The following is a 19,498-nucleotide window of genomic DNA, read 5'->3' on the forward strand; positions in this document are numbered from 1 at the left end:
ATAGATTAATGAATGCATAGACAACGAAAAATTCAGATCGGCAGATGTCGTTCATATCGTTGCTGGGGTTTGAGTGAAAATATTGAAATCACTCAATTCTAAAATGTTAAAAAATATCATAAACTGTAGGATATTTGTCATTTAAAAATTGTTCCATTTTAAAAGATATGTGAAAATTACGTGATGACATCGAAAAATACGGGAAAAAATCAAGTTTAATTCTTGAAAAACGTTAAAATGTTTTTTCGAAGTCGAGTAGATTGAGCTGCTGAGAGCCACATGCATAAAAAATCAAATCTAACTTTTCGTTGTCTATAAATTCATTAGTCTATGAAAGGGCTAGGAGTTGAATTTTTACAATTATTTTATTACAAAATCTCCATAGGTATCAAATGCATTTTATTTGTATTCTCTTAACAATAAAAAACGTAACTTTTTGTAAAAAAAAAAATAACTTAAATTAACAAATGTATTTTTTATTTTTTAAACAAAGGATAAACGGAACGGAAAATATCAACTATTTAGATGATGGTATAGGCATCATTTGAAAACCACCGCTTGAACCTGAAAATAATAGATTTGAAATGAAAAAAAAATTAATAAATATGAAAGGAACTTTAGAAAATCCGAAAGGGTCATCAGACCCTGATCAAATAGCCATTATCGAAATTCGCGTATATTTCTTTATAATTACCTGTTTTCTTTGCAATCCAGGTGCCACCACCACCACGAGACGATGCCGAACCCCGACCCCTTGAGCTACGTTTTCCTCTCGTCGATGGAGAACCAAAAACTTTTTTACTGCCATATTTCCGGGATGGACTCACAGAAGCTGCAGCAGCTGCGCCTCCCCAACTTGAGGAAGAACCTCCACGTGATTTTTTGGCACTGCCACCTTTGGAACGCCAACTGCGTTTTCGTTTACCGCCACGATAACGACCACCACTCCCACTGTTTGCACTGCCTTGTGATGCGGCTGCCCGACTCCAATCTCCCTCATTCTCATCACAACCATCGCTATCATCGCCCTCATCGGAATCATTTATAAATCCACCACCACCGCCGCCTGCACCTACACCACTAGAAGTTGCCTTCTCCGGTTGCATCTCCTCCAAATCCATAAAAACACACAATTTTTCCGCCGCATAATTTCGCGTAATTTCCAATAGCTTGGCACCATATTTATCGAAATTGGCCTTGGTTACATGCGGTATGGAACACATTTCCGCTTCGGTTTCAGGCAATTGTTCAGCCATTGCCTTGATGGCTTGAATATTCATAATACTGGCCATGGTGACATTACGCTGCGCCGCAATTGTACGACACAAATCCAAGAGATCGGAATAACAACGATGATATATATCGGTGAGCAGTTCATTGCTCTTTGAGTTCGCTGTTCCAGATGATTTGGCCAAGTCATTGGCATTGCTGGTTGAGGCAGACGTTGACACTTGGCCACGACCCTGTTTCCTTGTCAGCGCGAATTCCATTTTAATACTCTCCTTCATTAATTTCTCTATCCTGGGACCCAAATAGATATACGCCTGTGGTATATCATTGGCAAATATCAAATCTTCACGCAAGTATTCCTGTACAACCATAATGCGCAATAGCCGCTGAATATCGGCCTTGTCCCACTCTTTGAGTATGCCGTGATGTCGGGTCTTGTTGTGTTTGAATTCAACGATCTTTTTAATATTCGAACCCTTGAGGACATCCGCTGGAAATGTATAAAGTTATCAAATAATTTTGTTATTTTTTTCTTATTGTTATTATTATTTTCCTACCAATATGCAGAAGCGTAAATCGTGATCGACCGCTACACAGCTCCTTGATACAATGGGCGACTTTTCGACAATATTCCAAGGGATTTATTAGCTAAAAAATAAGGAGAGAAGAAAATCATTAGAGCAAAATCTAATGGGGACTAACTGGATTAAAATGAAAGCCAAAAAATTTCCGCCCAGCCTCTCAATTAACACCGGCATTTGACAATAATATCCCAATGTTTTTAATTCGAAACCGCCTTTTTGGCTTCTTTTCAGTTTGATTTTTATACCCTCCACCATCGTACGGAGGGTACATTAAGTTTGTCATGCCGTTTGTAACACCTCGAAATATATATTTTAGACCCCACAGAGTATATATTCTTGGTCAGCATAAAATTCTATGACGATTTAGGGTCTGCCCGTCTGTGGAAATCACTCTAGCTTCCGAAAGAAATGAAGTAGTTTGATAAAATTTTACTCAAATGTATATTATGTCTGCAGGACTTTTGGCCTTGAAAATAGGCCATGTAGGTCCACGTTTTGGTATAGCCCCCATATAATGGTATCTCCGTATTTTCGGTATTTTGCGGATTTAAGCGACATTATTCACCGGAAATGTTTTAAATTTGGTAGTTGAAGTTCGTAATGGATTCCACAGCTTATGACAGAAAATTGTCTGTGCTAGTCCACGTCTTCGTATAGCCTTCATATAACGGTACCTCCCGATATTCGGTATTTTGATGATTTTAGCGACATTATTCACCGGTAATGTATCAAATTTCGTATTCGAAGTTCGTAATGGATACCACAGCTATGACAGAAAATTGTTCAGGTCCACGTTTTGTATAGGCCCCATATAATGGTAACTCTCTATATTCGGTATTTTGATGATTTTTGCGACATTATCTACCGGAATTGTTTCAAATTTGTTATATGAAGTTCGTAACAGATACCACAGCATATGACAGAAAATTGTCTGTGCAGGTCCACGTGTTGATATATAATATAATATAATATAATGGTACCTCCGTATTTTCGGTATTTTGATGATTTTAACAATATTATTCACCGGAAATGTTTCAAATTTGGTATTTGAAGTTCGTAATGGGTACCCTAGCCTAAGACAGAAAAATGTCTGTAAAGGCCCACGTCTTCGTATAACCCCCATACAACGCCACCTTCCGATATTCGGTATTTTGATGATTTTAGCGACATTATTAACCGGAATTGTTTCAAATTTGGTATTTGAAGTTGGTAATGGATACAACAGCCTATGACAGAAAATTGTCTAAGCAGGTCCACGTGTTGATATATAATATAATATAATGGTACCTCCGTATTTTCGGTATTTTGATGATTTTAGCAATATTATTCACCGGGATTGTTTCAAATTTGGTAGAGCGATTGGCCGAACTTTTTTACTTATCCTTCTACTTTTTAGCTTACCGAATACTGTTGTTGTTTTAGGCAATTATCACACGCTGTCGAACGATTCTTTAAACATTCATCTCGCGTGAAATGTTCACCAAAATAATCCAGCTGTTGGGCTCGACGACAATCGGCAACATTTTCACAATAGCCAACAATGCGATTTAAATTTTCAATGTGGATATTTTTGATGGTTATTGCCATGGATTTGTCCACTGGAAAAGAGAAGGAAATTATTATTAAAATCCCCACCACAAGCAACAAAAACAAGCCAGAACTTACTGTCCATCATTTTACGATAGCGCATCATATCGCCATAGTTATAATACAAAATACAATGGGCCAGTTCCCCGTCACGACCAGCTCTACCGGCTTCTTGATAATAACCTTCTATCGATTTGGGCAGTGAATAGTGCAAAACAAATCTCACATCCGGTTTATCAATGCCCATGCCAAAGGCAATGGTGGCACATATGACACGATATTTATTTGTTATCCAATCTTTTTGTCTGGTCTCACGCACGCTGTCCGACAGGCCCGCATGATAGGAACATGCCTTAATACCCGATCTACACATAGCCTGGGCTACCTCATCACATTCTTTGCGCGACAGGCAATAGATGATGCCACTATGACTGGAGGGTCGTGCCTGTATGAAATTTTTCATATCCTCCAGCGTTGAGGAACCTTTTTTCGGCAATACCGTATACTTGAGATTACTGCGATTGAAACTCGACAGAAACCATTTGGGTTTGGGTAAGTTGAGTTGTTTTAAAATATCCATTCTTACACGTGGTGTGGCAGTGGCTGTCAACGCCATGGTGGGCACCTTGGGGAAACGTTTTCTCAAAATACCCAGGCGTTTGTAGTCAGGACGAAAATCATGACCCCACTGCGACACACAATGGGCTTCGTCTATCACAAAACGCGCAATGTTATTTTTGGCATACAGACTGTCGAGCAGGTCTTGGAATTTGGCAGAGCTGGAAATTTTCTCAGGTGTAACGTAGAGTATCTTGATGCGTGGCGGTGAGGTTTCCAAGTCACAGTATATTGCCCGTTGTTCCGTCAACGACTGATCACCGGAAAAGCTTTTGGCATATATCTGGAAACAGAAGCCATTTACAATTAATTCTGTTTCGTTCATAAATTACACTCTAACTTACATCCAAGGAGGCCATTTTGTTGACTTGATCACAAATCAAAGACTTCAGCGGGCTAATGACAATGGTCACACCCTCGGTCAAGATGGCAGGCAGTTGATAGCACAGCGATTTGCCACCACCGGTGGGCATCAACACAAAACAATCATGACCCAACAGGGCGGCATTAATAACTTGCAGCTGATTTGTGCGAAAACTCTTCAGACCAAAGTTGATACGCAGCGCCTCAAAAAGCCGCTTTGAATGAGGATAATTACTGCCATCAAATTCCCCAGTGATGCCATCATTTTGTACATTAGAATGAAAATTCCCGGCCACCTTCTGTGCCGAAGCCGTAAGATTGGGTCGTTTATCCAATCGATTTGATGATGTGGGCGTTTTCATTGCATCCATTAGCATCGAGGCTCGACTACTTGTTGTGGGCGTATCCGCATCATCAATGAGGATGGTCGATGTAGAGCCACTATAACGTTTAGAGCTATTGAGGGCGGCGGCAGCTTGAGAATGAATCAGTTCAAATTTCTCCGGATCATAGGTCTGAAAAAGAAATAAGATCATGATTTTTTCATAACTTAATTTTCATAGACCAGATGGTCTTCTTATAGAAGGCTAGAAGGTCTTCTCAGAGAAGGCCAGAAGGTCTTCTCAAAGAAGGCCAGAAGGTCTTCTAAAAGAAGACCAGAAGGTTTTCTCAAAGAAGACCAGAAGGTCTTCTCTGAGAAAGCCAGAATGTCTTCTAATAGAAGGTCTTCTCAGAGAAGGACAGCAGGTCTTCTCATAGAAGACCAGTAGGTATTCTCATAAAAGGCTAGAAGGTCTTCTCATAGATGGCCAGAAGGTCTTCTCATATAAGGCCAGTAGGCCTCCTCATAGAAGGACAGTAGGACCTCTCTCAGAAGGCCAGAAGGTCTTCTCTGAGAAGGCCAGAAGGTCTTCCCTGAGAAGGCCCAGAAGGTCTTCCTTGAGAGGGCCATAAGGTCTTCTCATAGAAGGCCAGAAGGTCTTCTCTGAGAGGGCCATAAGGTCTTCTCATAGAAGGCTAGAAGGTCTTCTCATAGATGGCCAGAAGGTCTCCTCATAGAAGGCCAGTAGGACTTCTCTGAGAAGGTCAGATGGCCTCTCCCGAGCAGATCTTCTAGCCTCCTACAATGAAGACCTCCTTAAATATGAAGACCTGCCAGGTCTTCTTATAAAAAAATCATAAATGTTAATCCTCACCTCAAAACCATCTTCATCTAATTCCACCACAGAATTCCCCAGATCATTGGTTGTAGCCGGAAATGTAATGCGCCTGGTCGGCGATGGTTCACGAACTCGACCCTTGAAATTTTCTATTTCACCATAAGCATATTGATTGTATTCCGAACGTCTTCCCTTTAGCTCGGCATCTTGTTCCCTAATGTCATTCAACAAATCATCCAATTCACAATCGTCCGCATCATCATCAACACCATCATCATCAACGGTCACTGTGGACACACTGGTTTTATTATTTACACTATCATCACAATCGTCTAGCATAATGGTTTCCTGTAAATATTTGGCCTGTGAGTCTTCATAGTCAGTGCCATCATCATCATCGTCGCACAAATCATTGATAATTCTTTGCCTTTGACCTTGGAATTCCTTGGAATTAGTTAATGGCCGTGATTTAGGGGCAGTGGACGGTTGTGGTAGTAAATCTTCGTCATCATCTGGAGCGCCATTGCATATTATTGCCTGTTCAGCTTGCATTTGTCGTTCTTCCTCTTCCATGGCGTCCACATCGAAATCGGGTTCAGATTCAAAATTGATGGGCGGAAGACGGCTTTTAACAGACGGTTGTTGTGGTTTTTGCTGTTGCAAAGTTATTCTGCTGTCATTCATTTGTTTTTGTTCCATTTTCATTTGTCTTTCCTCCTCCTCCAGGGCATCAATATCATCGAAGTCATTTGGTTCACCATTAAAGAGATTCTTATTTCTGGCGTTTTCTTGTTTCTGTTCGGCCTTCATTTGTCGCTCTTCCTCCTCCAGCTGATCTATGTTGAATTTTCCTCCCATATTATTATTCTTTGTACTAGGTCCAGCCTTAGCCACATCTTTCTCCAGTTCCATTGATTCTTTCTGTTCACGTTTCTCCAAAGTATTTTGCAGCAATTTGTTTTTGGCCTTGAATTTTTGTCTCATTATTTTCAATTTCAGAAAGGTACCCGTTTCAAAGCCCCCTATGCCATTGAAATAATCAACTGGGATTTGATCCACAATATTGCAATACTTTTCCATTAATTCGTTGTAGGTGGTTTTGAAAAAGGCCAAACTGGCTTTCAAGACATGGATGTTATCCTGCAAAAGAAGATCGACATGAAATTGTTACCTATGAACTCTACTTCCAATTAACTTACCTCATTCACATTGGTCTTAAAATGATGGCTCTGGGTAAGGTCACACAGATAGGAGTTAAGGCCATTTTCAAAGACCACACTAACATCTGATTTTCGTGGTTTTTTATCTTCAGGCTTTTCACACTTGACTTCCTCCTGAGATTCTTTTGCAATTTTACATGTACCAGTTTCCTTTCCGCTTTCCAAACTAGTCTCCTTTTTTATTTCTTTTTCAGTTTCTTTGGCGAATGGCTCCTTTTTCACATTGGGTTTATAGGTCATATTCACCAAATCATCAAAACTATCGGTGGAGGCATTTAACTCTCTTTTTGGCGTCACATCGTTGTCAGTCAATGCCACCGACTTGCCGATCTTCTTATCTGGTGTCAGCGAATATTTACAACGTTCCTTGCTGACCTTTTCTACCGTGTCATTAAGACTTTTCATGGCATTTTGATATGTTGATTCAATATCATCGAAATTAATCTTCATTGGCGATGGACTATTGAGAGTAGTTCGGCTGGAAACAGGTTTATCGGGACTTTTGGAAATTACCTTTTTTATTTTTGCTGGGGCCAACGGCGATTTGGTATCGTCTTCAAATAAATATTTCTTGATGAGAGCACTTGTGGTTTTACTGCTGTTAAGATTTTGATTTTCTTTACTACTTTTCTGTGATTCGCTGGTTTTGGAATTTGCATCATCGGTATCAATGTCATCTTCATCGGAGGCTGAATCAATATAAATGGGATTTATTTGCCTTGTGAATTTAGGTTTGGTGACGATTTCTTCTGAAATATAAAATCAAGGAAATATTATTAAACCTGAAATATTTTCATGAAAATCAAGTTTGGGATGGAGGACAATGGCTTCATTACTTTCCCAGACCAATCATACACTTTCCTCTCAAGAATTTTCAGTCTTCAAGTTTTAGAAGGAAGCCATAAACACTGGCATGCAATGATATGAACCCAAACTGCAGATCTTCATGTTGCCATTGATTTGCTTACCTTTCTTCTTTTGCGAACAGCCAAGAAATGAGCTCAACGAAGTTTGTTTACTTTTGGAGCCCATGCCTCCGCTTGGTGCTCTTTGCGATGATGATAGTTTACGAGACATCTTGATAATATGTGTTTGAATTTCAATGGTTGCTTAGAAAGGAGCACAATCTATTTGTTAATATGTACACACTGTTTCGGATATTTCCTGCAAATTCTTCTTTATTCTGTCGAACATGGAACCAATGAACAATTCCCCACTGACTGGATGACATCCAGCATCTGACCAAGCCCGCGCGCTCTTTTTTACTACCAAAATTAAATGCGTTCCAAGGAATGTGAAAGAGCGAATTGAAAGAGAATGGGTAATAAAAATTTGCGAAAAACAAATGAATGTTTTGTTTACGAATGGGGTGTGATGAATTGATATCGATATGTTGATACCAGTTGTTTTATTGATAACTGAATGTGATTATTAGTGTTCGCTTAAAAAGTTATAGATTCTTACAGGTTCTGCAAACAGAACATATTTTTGATTATTAATTTTCTTGGTCCAGGTAGGTTTATTGATTTGGGTTCTATTAAGCTTATAGACCTAAGTTTTGTAAATAAAAATTCCTCTTTATTTCATTTTTCCCGACGTTTCGTCAATGTTTGTTGACATCTTCAGGGGATACGTAATAAAATTGGATTAAGTTTACATGAAGTATTTCGTCAAGTTCAACAACACAAAACCTTAATAACTAATATCACAGATTACTATATTGCAATGCGATAGCTAACACTTATGTTGTTTGTGTCCTCTTTGAGGTTCATCGTCCTTTCCTTTTTAACTAATAATAGACAGTATTAATAAATAATAACTATTGAAACGATACGATTTTTCTGAATTTATTGAATTTATTAATCAATCAAGGACGCGCTAAAAGCCCAAAACCAAGGGACACCAAGTCGACTATCGATCGATGGTTTTAAGCTTAAATATCAGTTGCACGGTAAAATCATAGTAAAACTAAGGAGGTAAAGTCATGCAATCATATGTTTGCATTTTTTTTCAAATTTATACATTTGACAACACCGCATTATCAAAATGTTTATTATAAATCCATTGTATGTACACAAATCGGAGATGGGAATCTTTATTCAATGACGTTTAATTTGATAAGCTAAATTACAGAAAAATACAGAGCTGGATGTTATTGTTTGAAATGAGGTTATCTTATATGACGAGTGGCATATTTAAAAAAATAATAGATTGTTTTCGGCGTTCCTGGGAACATAAAAAAGTTGCATGTCCCATATTTAAGAAAGACTAAAGCTGCAAGTACATAAGAAGCTTGAAGTCATGGCTAGGCATATTTTGTAACATTTCATAAAGGGAGTACAGAGCCGCACTAAAATCCTGCCGTCATTATCCATTATAACTTGACATTAATATACCTAGCCTTGACTTCAAGCCTTTTATGTACTTGCACCCTAATTTTATTTATCTTGTCTTGAGCCTTAACATAAAAAAGGAGAGATTATTTAACCCTTCATCTTAAGGAAACATTCTCTCTGTTCCTGTGTGGTCCTCGAATGATTTTTTGTTGTTAATCAGTCTATAATGAGCAAAACCCAAGAGTAAAAGACTGAAAATTTTGACAAAATCATCACAAATCTGCCATGTGGATTCTGTATGGAATTTGTTACACTTCCGGTGAATAATGTCGCAAAAATCATTAGAATATCGAATATCGGAAGATACCATTATAGGGGGAATATACGAAAACGATAACCTGCAAACGAAATTTTTTGTCGTACGCTGTAGTACCCATTACGAACTTTAAATACGAAGTATGTTGTAATTTCGGCGAGTATCGGGAGGTACGGTCATATGGGGGCTATACGAAGACGTAGGCCTGCATATGCAATAGGTTATAGTACCCATTCCGGTGAATAATGTTGCTGAAATCTTCAAAATACCGAATATGGGGAGGTATCGTTATATGGGGGCTATACGAAGACTTGGACCTGCATAGGCCATTACGAACTTTAAATGTGAAATTTGAAACAATTCCGGTAAATAATGTCGCTAGAACCATCAAAATACCGAATATCCTGAGGTACCGTTATATGGGAGTTATACGAAAACATGGACCGACATGGCCTATTTACGAACTTAACCTGCCTACTGGTAAACCATCCATGTATGCAAAATTTTAGCCTTGTATTTCAATTCGTTCGCTTGTATTTCGTTTTAGCCTTGTATTTCAACAACAGGGTCTATTAAGAATATTTCGAAGAGTTACAAGCGGAATGTTATTAGCTTTGACATTCCGTGGAGGTGTTGGAGGGTGTATCGATACTTGTCCTAGCAGCCTCAAAATAATACTTTGAAACAAAATGCAACCATTTCATAATCAAGCCTTGTTACGTGCCACCTGCTTCGGCACTATGGTGTTGTGGCCGCTAGCTCAGGAGCCATGTTCAGGGGTTGGTTCCATCCCATACACCAATAGCCTTGGGGACGAACAATTAAACAATTAATGGATAAATACAAATTCTACATAACACAAACACTACGTACACCTGGAACAAAGGAGTTTGATATTGCCACTCCCACACTAGCCCGCCCAACCTTGACCCTGAGATCCTACATAACTGTCAATTTTATCAGGGCCCCGTATTCCACACCCACTCCCCTCAGTACAATGTACACCAAATTCACTCTCTCATGAATGAACTAGACAATCATGATTACACAAACAATCATATTACGAACAATTTATTAATATATAAGATTTCCTTAAAATAGAACAAACAAGCTGAAATTTGAAACATTAACTATCAGGATCTCTTAGTCATTGTTTGAGGAGTTCATATATATCAGACCACCCTTCATTACTTCAGTCAACTAAATGTCATCAAATTTAGGACTTTCTAAGTTATGCAATTAGTACCTGCCTAAACGAGCTCTCTTAGGTGGTGAGGGACCCGCAAACTGGTCCACAATATTCAACGGAACCTCAAAAAAAATCTTGATTATAACACTCAAAGTAATTTGGGGTAACCCTACACTCCAATTTACTTATAAAATTTAGAATAGTTAATGTCCCTCACAAAAACAAGAACATTTATGCTGGACACAAAAAAAAACACAAATAATAAACTTAGACAACACAACTTAACCTAAATATATTATCTTAATTAAAAATTTGAATATTATATTAGTTCTTTCTCTTAATTTATATGAATTTTTCTGCCTTTTGCTTTTTCTTAAGATTTTATTTAATGGAATTTCTCCTTTTTTCTGTTGCAGGGTCTCCCTCCTGGTTCTGGTTTTTATTTTTATGCCAGTGGTTGTATCAAACAAGCGGTAAGTTTAATAAATAACTTTGTTACCTGGCTTTTTGCATTCTTTAGTACAACCTGCTTTGTTTTTTTCCAGGATCACTCTTCCGCGACCTCGTCCACCAGGATAAAGCAGAACCCGGATATCATGGATCAAGGGAATTGGTGTTATGGAGGCGGTTGCTGGGGCCTCAATTTTGCGTTGTGGTGGTTGCTGTGGCCGTCAAAGATGGGCTGACCTCTCCGCTTTTGTTCGCCGAGGAGGCCAGTTGATACCCTCGAGAAATTTAAATTATTTTGGCGAAACAAATCAATTACTAACGCCTTCACCATAAATAATAAAATAAATATCGAGGCTTTTATTGCCTTAAAAAAAGTAATTTTTATTTTGAAATTTGGCAGGTTTTAATTTTTTTTTACTTTTATGACCACTATTTTACTGTCGCACCACTTGAATAATAAGGGCGCGTTTTCCTTTTTCCCCCTTTTATACCTACGGGAATGACGCGGCATTTTTCCGCTTTTCGGCTTTTCCTTAATTTTTCCTGACATTTACCTTCTTTATGATACCGACCTAACGAGCCCTTACAATATCGCAGGTTGTATTTTCGATTAATTTATCTACCAAATAATCGATCCAAATACAACACTGGCAGTGGTGGCAATTCTAATTACCATTGGGACAGAACATTTCCGCTTCATTTTTTAAACACGGGTTGCTGCGGTTTGCACGTCGCGGATGTTAGCTAAAAAAACATCAATTAAAAATTAAATAGTGCCCACCACGCAACAAAACTTCACCGTTTCTAGGCATCTGCAAAAGAAACGGTGATGTGCGTTTGGTTTCGCCATCGTTTCGTTCGTTAGAATTACCTAAAGTGATAGTGATTTCAGTGTGATAGCAAGACACATATCCAAGTATTCAGAAATCCCATTTCTGCAAAAAAAAAAAAAAAAAAGATCTGTCGATCCTTCGCCCTCGGACATTGTACCGCATTTTCCTGAAGGTAAGCATTCTTATTTGATTGTAGGCTCATAGTTAATTTCATGTTTTCCTATTTTTTTAGGTACTCTCGCTTGAATTTGTCAATGAATGCTTGGCGAATACATGGTTTTTTGCATGTGTGTGTGTGTGTTTGTGTTCGTTCATCGCAAAAACCAAACCAACGGTAGTTCAGCGGAATGCGGTTTTATGGTGGCGGTTTGCACACACACATGAGAACACATTTCATTGAGGCGTCATTTAAATGACATTGAAAAGCAAACAGAACAAAAAGAAAACGTGTATGAAGAGTCGGTATGGTGTTAACTTGCTGCATGGCGTGGATGGCAGCGCTGCCGCTGTTGCCATTCCGTTTACATCGATCGACAAGCAGATCGTTTCGCTCTGCTTTTGTTCAGCCACATGCACGCGCAGGTATATTACGTTCCTTAAACTGATAATAGCTCTTACCCTTTATTCACTTATATTTCAATACTAATTATATTATTATTTTTTTCAGGCCATGCTTGGTACTTTATAAACAGACAAATTCGTGAAATTTTGTGTACAAATAAAGTGAATTTAACCAATATTCTTCGACACTAGTGAAAGGAGGCTGAAATTATACAGGCTGAACAACATAACTTGACGTTGATGTCTACAGTAATTTGGAGGACATTATTAGCATCTCAGGTATGTCGTACTTTTTTTATGAGTTTATTGTGTGTACCATCTCAGTGAAAATTTAAATTGTTTTGTATTCTCCGGAAAAAATCGTTATCAACACAATATTAAAGAAATATTGTACCTCACACACTTAAAATTTTTTTATGTCGTGCAATTTCTAGACTTTGTATAATAATAGGATTCTGAATTTGTGCAAGAAGAATCTTCACGTTTCCAAAGAGACTTCTGGAATATATTATTTCTCTGAAAAAATTAGTATTGACATGAACTACCTGGGGTAGAGCGAATATGAATCACATGTCCCCATATATTTTACCTGCGTAATCACAAAACAATTGCCGATGAAAAAATAATATAAATTTTGTGATAATTCATCTCATATTGAAAGTAAATACTTTTTCGATTGCTATCACCCAGGGTGCAATGAGTAGGTAAAAGAAAAGTGTTGCATCTAATTAAAAAAAAATTCTACGGAATAATAATGAATAATTTGAATAATTACGGAAAATAATTGAATATTTGCGGACAACCATTTCTTCACATGATGGAGAAAATTAAAAAAAATTTTTTGTGAGTTACATTGGACATTCAAATCTAATTGTCTACGCTTTGATTTAGAGGTCTATTATATTACATTTTTATTTGTATTTGCTGATCTATTAGCGCCGGTTATGGAATCCTTCCCAATTGATGATAAAAATGGTAGAAAAAATATGAGGGTAAAATGATGATAATTGAAACCCTGTAGATTGAATCCCTGTTTCATTTAGAATAGACATGTCTTAGTCCCAACGTGGGGAACTCCCACGCCCTGATTTTATGTCTCAAAAGCCGGGCTAATCTAAATCGTCTATAATTGGATTACAATAGTGAATTATAACAAATATTTTAATATTCCTAGATAACTAAATTTCATAATTTCGACATAAGTTCCTAAAACCAGGATTGCCTTATATATATTTTCCACTAAATTCATTCCGCTTCCATGTTTACGCAAAACATTCACGAATGACACAATAAGCACGTATATAAAAACTCAACGCAACACAGATAATCTAATATTGCACTAAAGTATTTTTTTACAGCTTACGGTACATTTGCTCACATTATTGAATACATATATAAACAAAAGAACATCGTGTATAAACAAAATTATTGCATCATAGATTAACTCTGCTTAATCTAGTATTGCACATAAATTATCTTATCACAGCTTGTTATACTTTTGTTTATATTTTTATATCCTTTGCGTGGAAATTACCAAGTGGTTTTCCTTGGAGCGTTTCTAGCTCATACATATTATTGCCCACTGGTTTTACTACCCTACATTTCAGGAATTTCTTGCAGAACTTCGCATTGATATTATTTTTGAAGTCTGAAAGGGTATGATTTCTCCTATACACTTCCTGTCCCGGTAGAAACTTGACAATACGTGCTCGTTGGTTGTACCTTTTCGCACTAGATATATAAGCTTGGTGTGTGTTTTCTTTTATTCTCTCTCGCATTAATTCTAATTTATCTGATCGATTTATTTGATCAATTTGGTGATCAGTCAGGGATTGGAGTTTTTTTGCCAGTTTGTAATCGGTTCCGCTAGTGAACATGTTATAACCAAATAATGCGAAAAAAGGATTGGTTCCAGTTGCTGAATGTACTGAGGTTCTCAATGCTTGTTCGATTTCCGCTAAATAAAGATCCCAATCCCGGTGATCGTTTTCAACATACGTTCGTATGGCGGCTAATACTGACTGATTTACTCGCTCTGATGCGTTAGATTGCGGAGAGTAATAGGCTGTGGTGATGTGGGTGATTTTGTAATCTTTTATCATATCCGCGAAAACTTTTGAGGCGAACTGTTTTCCGTTGTCGCTGTGTATGATCTCGGGTACCCCGAATGTATGGAAGACTTGATTTTCCAGAAATTTTACCACGTTATATGCAGTGGCTTCTCTCATCGCGTGTAGGAATGTGAATTTCGTAAAATGATCGACTACTATAAAGATGTAGGAATTGCCTTGTTTTGATCTGGGATACTTTCCCAGAAAATCTATATACAACTTCTGGAAAGGTCTCTCAGTTATAACTTCGTTGCCTATCGTAGGGTTCATACGCTGATTTGCCGATTTCGTTTCTTTACACGTTGTACAATTTTGTATGAATTGTCGTACCTGCGATGACATTTTTGGCCAATAAAAATAAGTTTTTAATCGTTTTAAGGTTTTCGTTATACCATCGTGGACCGAGCTACCGTAAATGTGTGCTTTCTCAATCAGTACATATGTTATGTCCTGAGGTATCCACAGTTTCCACTCAAATTCCATCATTTCTTGCTCAAAATTTTTGGTTCGAACATAGATTTTATCATTGTCGATTTTTAAATCCGGCAAACGATCTTGGTTTTGTTGTATGGTGTTGCGCAACTCGACATATTCTTCACTTTCAAATGCCGTAGTTTCGAAATCCAATATATTATCGTCACACAATTCCTCTACAACGACATCAGACTCAACCGACATTCGAGACAGTGTGTCCGCTACAACATTTTCCGATCCTTTCCGATGTTCAATTGAAAAATCGTACGCCTGAAGTTGAAGTGACCATCTCGCCAGTCTTCCACTTAAATCTTTTAAGGACATCAGCCACTTAAGACTGGCATGATCCGTGATGATTGTGAACTTCATAAGCTCGACGTACGGACGGAACCTTTTTACCGCTAAAACTGCGGCCAAACATTCCTTTTCTGTGACGGAGTAATTCTTCTGGGCGGAATTCAGTTTTTGGGAATAAAAAGCGATAGGGTTCTCTCCGCCAAATTCATTCTTTTGGAAAAGTACTGCTCCTATTCCATATTCCGAGGCGTCGCATTGAATAAAGAACTCTCTATTAAAGTCAGGGTGCCTGAGAACCGGTGCGGATGTGAGAGCATATTTTAGAGATTGGAAAGATTGCATCGCTTCCGGAGTCATTACGAATTTTTTTCCTTTTTTTAAAGTATCTGTTAGGGCGGAAGATATGGATGCAAAATCTTTTATAAATCTCCGGTACCAACCGGCAGTACCGAGAAAACTTCGCACTTCCCTCGGCGATTTTGGTGGCGGTATCCTCTGGATAGCGCTCACCTTTTCTGGATCAGTCTTCAACATCCCGCTACCGATTATGAATCCAAGGTATTTCAACTCTCGAAAACAGAATAACGACTTTTTGAGTCCAATCGTCAGATTCGCTCTTTGCAGGCATTCAGCTACTTCTTCCAAAATTCTGACATGGTTCTCAAAATCATCAGCTATAATCAGGAGATCATCCAGATATATGAAAACATTGGATTTTAGTCGTCCTGGGATGACCTTATCCATCAACCTGCATAATCTTTGCGCCGCATTGCAAAGCCCAAACGGCATGACCCTGAATTGATATAGTGGTCGACCTGGTACTGTAAAGGCGGTATATGGCTTCGCTTCTTCTTCCAACTCAATCTGCCAGAAGGCATACTTCAGGTCGACACTACTGATAAAATGGGTTTGATCAATTCGGCTTAATATTCCATCGATATTCTGTAATGGATATGCATCCTTCACCGTTAGGGCATTTAGTTTCCTCGCATCGAGGCAGAAACGATTCTTGTTCGGTTTTCGCACGACGGTAGTACGATTACTCCATGGCGAATCACTCTCCTCAATAACTTTCAGAGCGAGCATTTTATCTATTTCATTATATACGATTTCCTGTACGGCCGGCGATAAAGGATAATGTCTATCCTTGACAGGATTCGCATTCCCTACTAACTTAATTGCATGTTTCTCTAATTTCGTACAACCCAGTCCATTTTTTTCAAACGTTGGGAACTTATTTATTATTTCTTCTAGGCGTCTACGTTGTTCCCCTGTTAGTTGGTGCATATTCTTATTTTCGTTGGTCGAGGTTCCACGCATCTGCTCTTGTAAGTCCACGGTTATCTCGTCTATGGGAAATATTTCTGGGGCAATATTAAATAATTTCCAGAAATCTGCTCCTAGATAAAGATCTTGTTCTAGATCTGGGCATAGATAGAAACGCATTTTTAAGAATTGTTGTTGATATTCTACCTCCACCTCTATTTTGCCCACTATGCGATGGGTTTTCCCTGACGCCGTACTTACATTCGTGTCCTGTGGATCAACAATAATGTTTAATTCCTCAACTATTTCTCGGCAATGCTTCCCTAGTATTGAAACCGTAGCCCCAGAATCTAATAGACCCTTTATCTCTTTCCCTTCGATTTTAATGCTAGCGTATGGTCTAGGATCCGTTCTATATTTGCACCGGATGACGGCTTCGGATATCAATTTTTTTAATTCTTTATTTTCTTTATGTCGTTGCCTCAATTTCATTATCCTCACTCTACTTTTCATATTTTTATTTACCCCTATCGATATTGATTCGGAATTATTGCGAGATTCATCTTCCTGAAAAATTTCTGCTCTTTTGTTTTTATAATGTCTCTGCCTGAACTCAATTGGAAGATAATGCCGAATTTGGGAATAGTTATTGACGATGGTATCAACTAATTCTACAGTGGGTTCGTCGCAGCGGGTTGTTCGGAAGAACGATGGTTCCCCGCTAGAACCACGTTCTTTCTCACGTTTCCCGCTTTGCAATTTCCACATTTGGGTGTTATGGTATTTTGCCTTCCACACTTAAAGCAAAATAGTCCTCTTTGGGACGACGGACAATCCCTAAATCCATGACCCGCTATTTGGCAATTCCAACAAACAATTTGGTTTAGGGCCGAAACATCTACTAACTCTTCCGGTTCTACCAAATTCGGATATTCTATTTCTTCTTCTTGCATGGCGTGTACACGTATGGGTCTGTTTATGGTTGGTGGAGGAGCTTGAGATAATGGGTCGCGTCGAAAAAATGTCCTCTCAATTTCCAAACACTCCACTCTTAGCTGCTCTAATGACGACACGGGCATCGAGTACACAATACTCGATAGATTCTTTCTCAAATTTTTCTTAACCAAAGAAATAATCTCGTATTCTGAGACTGGCCTTTCCAGTTTCGATCTCATTAGATTTATTTCATGAAAGAAAGCATCAATGGACTCGGTTGCCCCCCTGTTTCCTTTCTAACAGATCCCGCATCGATTCAAATGTTGTTCGCCTTGTCTTGAATCTTTCATTTAACCCATGCTTTAAGGAATCCCAATCGTTAATGTTGTTTGACCTCTGTTGGAGCCAGAACCATTCATAGGCTGGACCAGACACCAAAATATGGAATTCATTTAAAATGTCTTCCCAAGCTAGTTTGTAATGTTGTTGAAAGTATTCCAGCCGGTAGATAAAATCTTCCACCGACAGACTGTTTGGTTTCCCTGAAAAATTTAATCCAAAACGTTCAACTTTTATTCCATGGATGCCAGTACTAATCACGGATGGAATCACAGTGCTTCTGCGATTACCATTATTAACATTATCTCTATGTTGTGTAGGGAACTCATCTGTAGGGTTTCCCGGGGGGTTCGGTAAAGTATTTGGTATTGTTGGCTGATTTTGGACATTTATCGATAACCTGCTGACATTATCGCTCAATCGGTTTATCACCGAGTGAATTTTATCCATTTCTTTGGCAACACTTTCTTCCACCCATGATCTCAAATACCCTCGGGCGTCATTCATACTTTCGCGTACCATACTCCTGATTACATTGTTTACATCGCCTTGCTGATTACTTGGAGTAGGCGTTGGAGGTAAATTCGATGGTACCCTAGCACTCTTACTGGTACTCGGTTGAGTGTTGTTAATGGATCCGGACAAATCCCTTATTGTTGTATCCCTAATACCATTGGATTGCTCCATGTTTGAGACTACTTTTTTCTTTTTGTTATTAGGTTTGGGTGATTGTATAGAAATCCTGCTCGTGTCGAAAGCTAGTGTTCTATTGCGTTTACTTCTTCTTTTTCCCGCCGTATAATCACTCATCAGACTTCAACTCGTTTACCCAATTAATTTTATTAACAAAAATCAATTGTCTATTAATAGCTGTGGGTTTACTTTTTTGTTGTGCCGAAATTTAGATTGCCACAATTTCAGATAATAAAAGCAGGGGTGTATGACTTAATGATTTAAAAATAACTAATTTAGAAAAGTTCTTTAAAAAACAAAATATATAAATACCAAAAAAAATGAACAATAGTAATTAATAAAATAAAATATAATTAAACCTATAAGTGTACTAAACATATAATCAAAACGCACTAATAAGCAGAACAAGTAAAAAAAAAATAAATAATTAAATCAAATAAAAATAAGAAAATAGTAAATAAAACTAAAATAATAATCAATATAAGTTAAGGACAAAAACCATAAACAAAAACATTCAAACACAAGACAATATCAATAGTTAATAGTGATTTAAACATTGACGATGAGAGTTCGTTTGGTGTTTTTTTTTTTTTTTTCAATTGCTTTTGAGGTTGAGTGTGTGGACTTATTTCATTATGTTATAAGAAATCCTATCACGCATTATAAGTGTCCTTTTACGGTTGTTCTGGTGTACTGCTAGACTGGACTTTACATATTCACTTATTTATTTTGTTTCAAAGACAAACATTTAGAGACGACCACCACGGCAGTTTTCCCATCATAAGAGAATACGGATCTCGTGAAGGAGGTTAAATTTTCTTTCGTACAATACAGTTTGCGAAAACTTCTTCACGAACGCTATTGTACTTTTCCTCTCTTATGTCATCTCGATTTGACGACTTCGAAACAATAAATACAAAAATTACATAAAAACA

General features: G+C 37.9%; 1 protein-coding gene and 2 long non-coding RNA genes across 4 annotated transcripts; 2 read left to right on the forward strand and 1 right to left on the reverse strand.

Annotated features, from left to right (window-relative positions):
* The first annotated feature begins 142 nt into the window (after positions 1-142).
* Positions 143-656, forward strand: LOC131802757 (uncharacterized). The gene is made up of 2 exons (XR_009342369.1): positions 143-385; positions 494-656. It is a non-coding gene; the product is annotated as an uncharacterized LOC131802757 (long non-coding RNA).
* Positions 347-8,038, reverse strand: LOC101897613 (recQ-like DNA helicase Blm). 2 transcript variants are annotated; one of them, XM_059123313.1, is made up of 9 exons: positions 7,731-8,038; positions 6,742-7,508; positions 5,579-6,682; positions 4,364-4,897; positions 3,480-4,302; positions 3,216-3,412; positions 1,788-1,878; positions 695-1,720; positions 347-564 (listed from the first exon to the last, which is right to left on the reverse strand). In XM_059123313.1, the coding sequence occupies exons 1-9, from the start codon at positions 7,837-7,839 to the stop codon at positions 518-520; spliced, it is 4,698 nt and encodes a 1,565-aa protein (XP_058979296.1). In that variant the 5' UTR covers positions 7,840-8,038; the 3' UTR covers positions 347-517. The 2 variants fall into 2 exon arrangements, with proteins under 2 accessions (XP_058979296.1, XP_011290415.2); XM_011292113.3 differs by having other exon boundaries at positions 6,742-7,511; positions 7,731-8,037.
* Positions 8,039-10,814: 2,776 nt separating this feature from the next.
* Positions 10,815-11,431, forward strand: LOC131802793 (uncharacterized). Its single transcript, XR_009342391.1, has 2 exons — positions 10,815-11,076; positions 11,149-11,431. It is a non-coding gene; the product is annotated as an uncharacterized LOC131802793 (long non-coding RNA).
* The last annotated feature ends 8,067 nt before the right edge of the window (positions 11,432-19,498 follow it).

Source organism: Musca domestica, unplaced genomic scaffold (genome assembly GCF_030504385.1).
Source record: "Musca domestica strain aabys unplaced genomic scaffold, Musca_domestica.polishedcontigs.V.1.1 24, whole genome shotgun sequence".
Lineage (NCBI taxonomy): Eukaryota > Metazoa > Arthropoda > Insecta > Diptera > Muscidae > Musca > Musca domestica.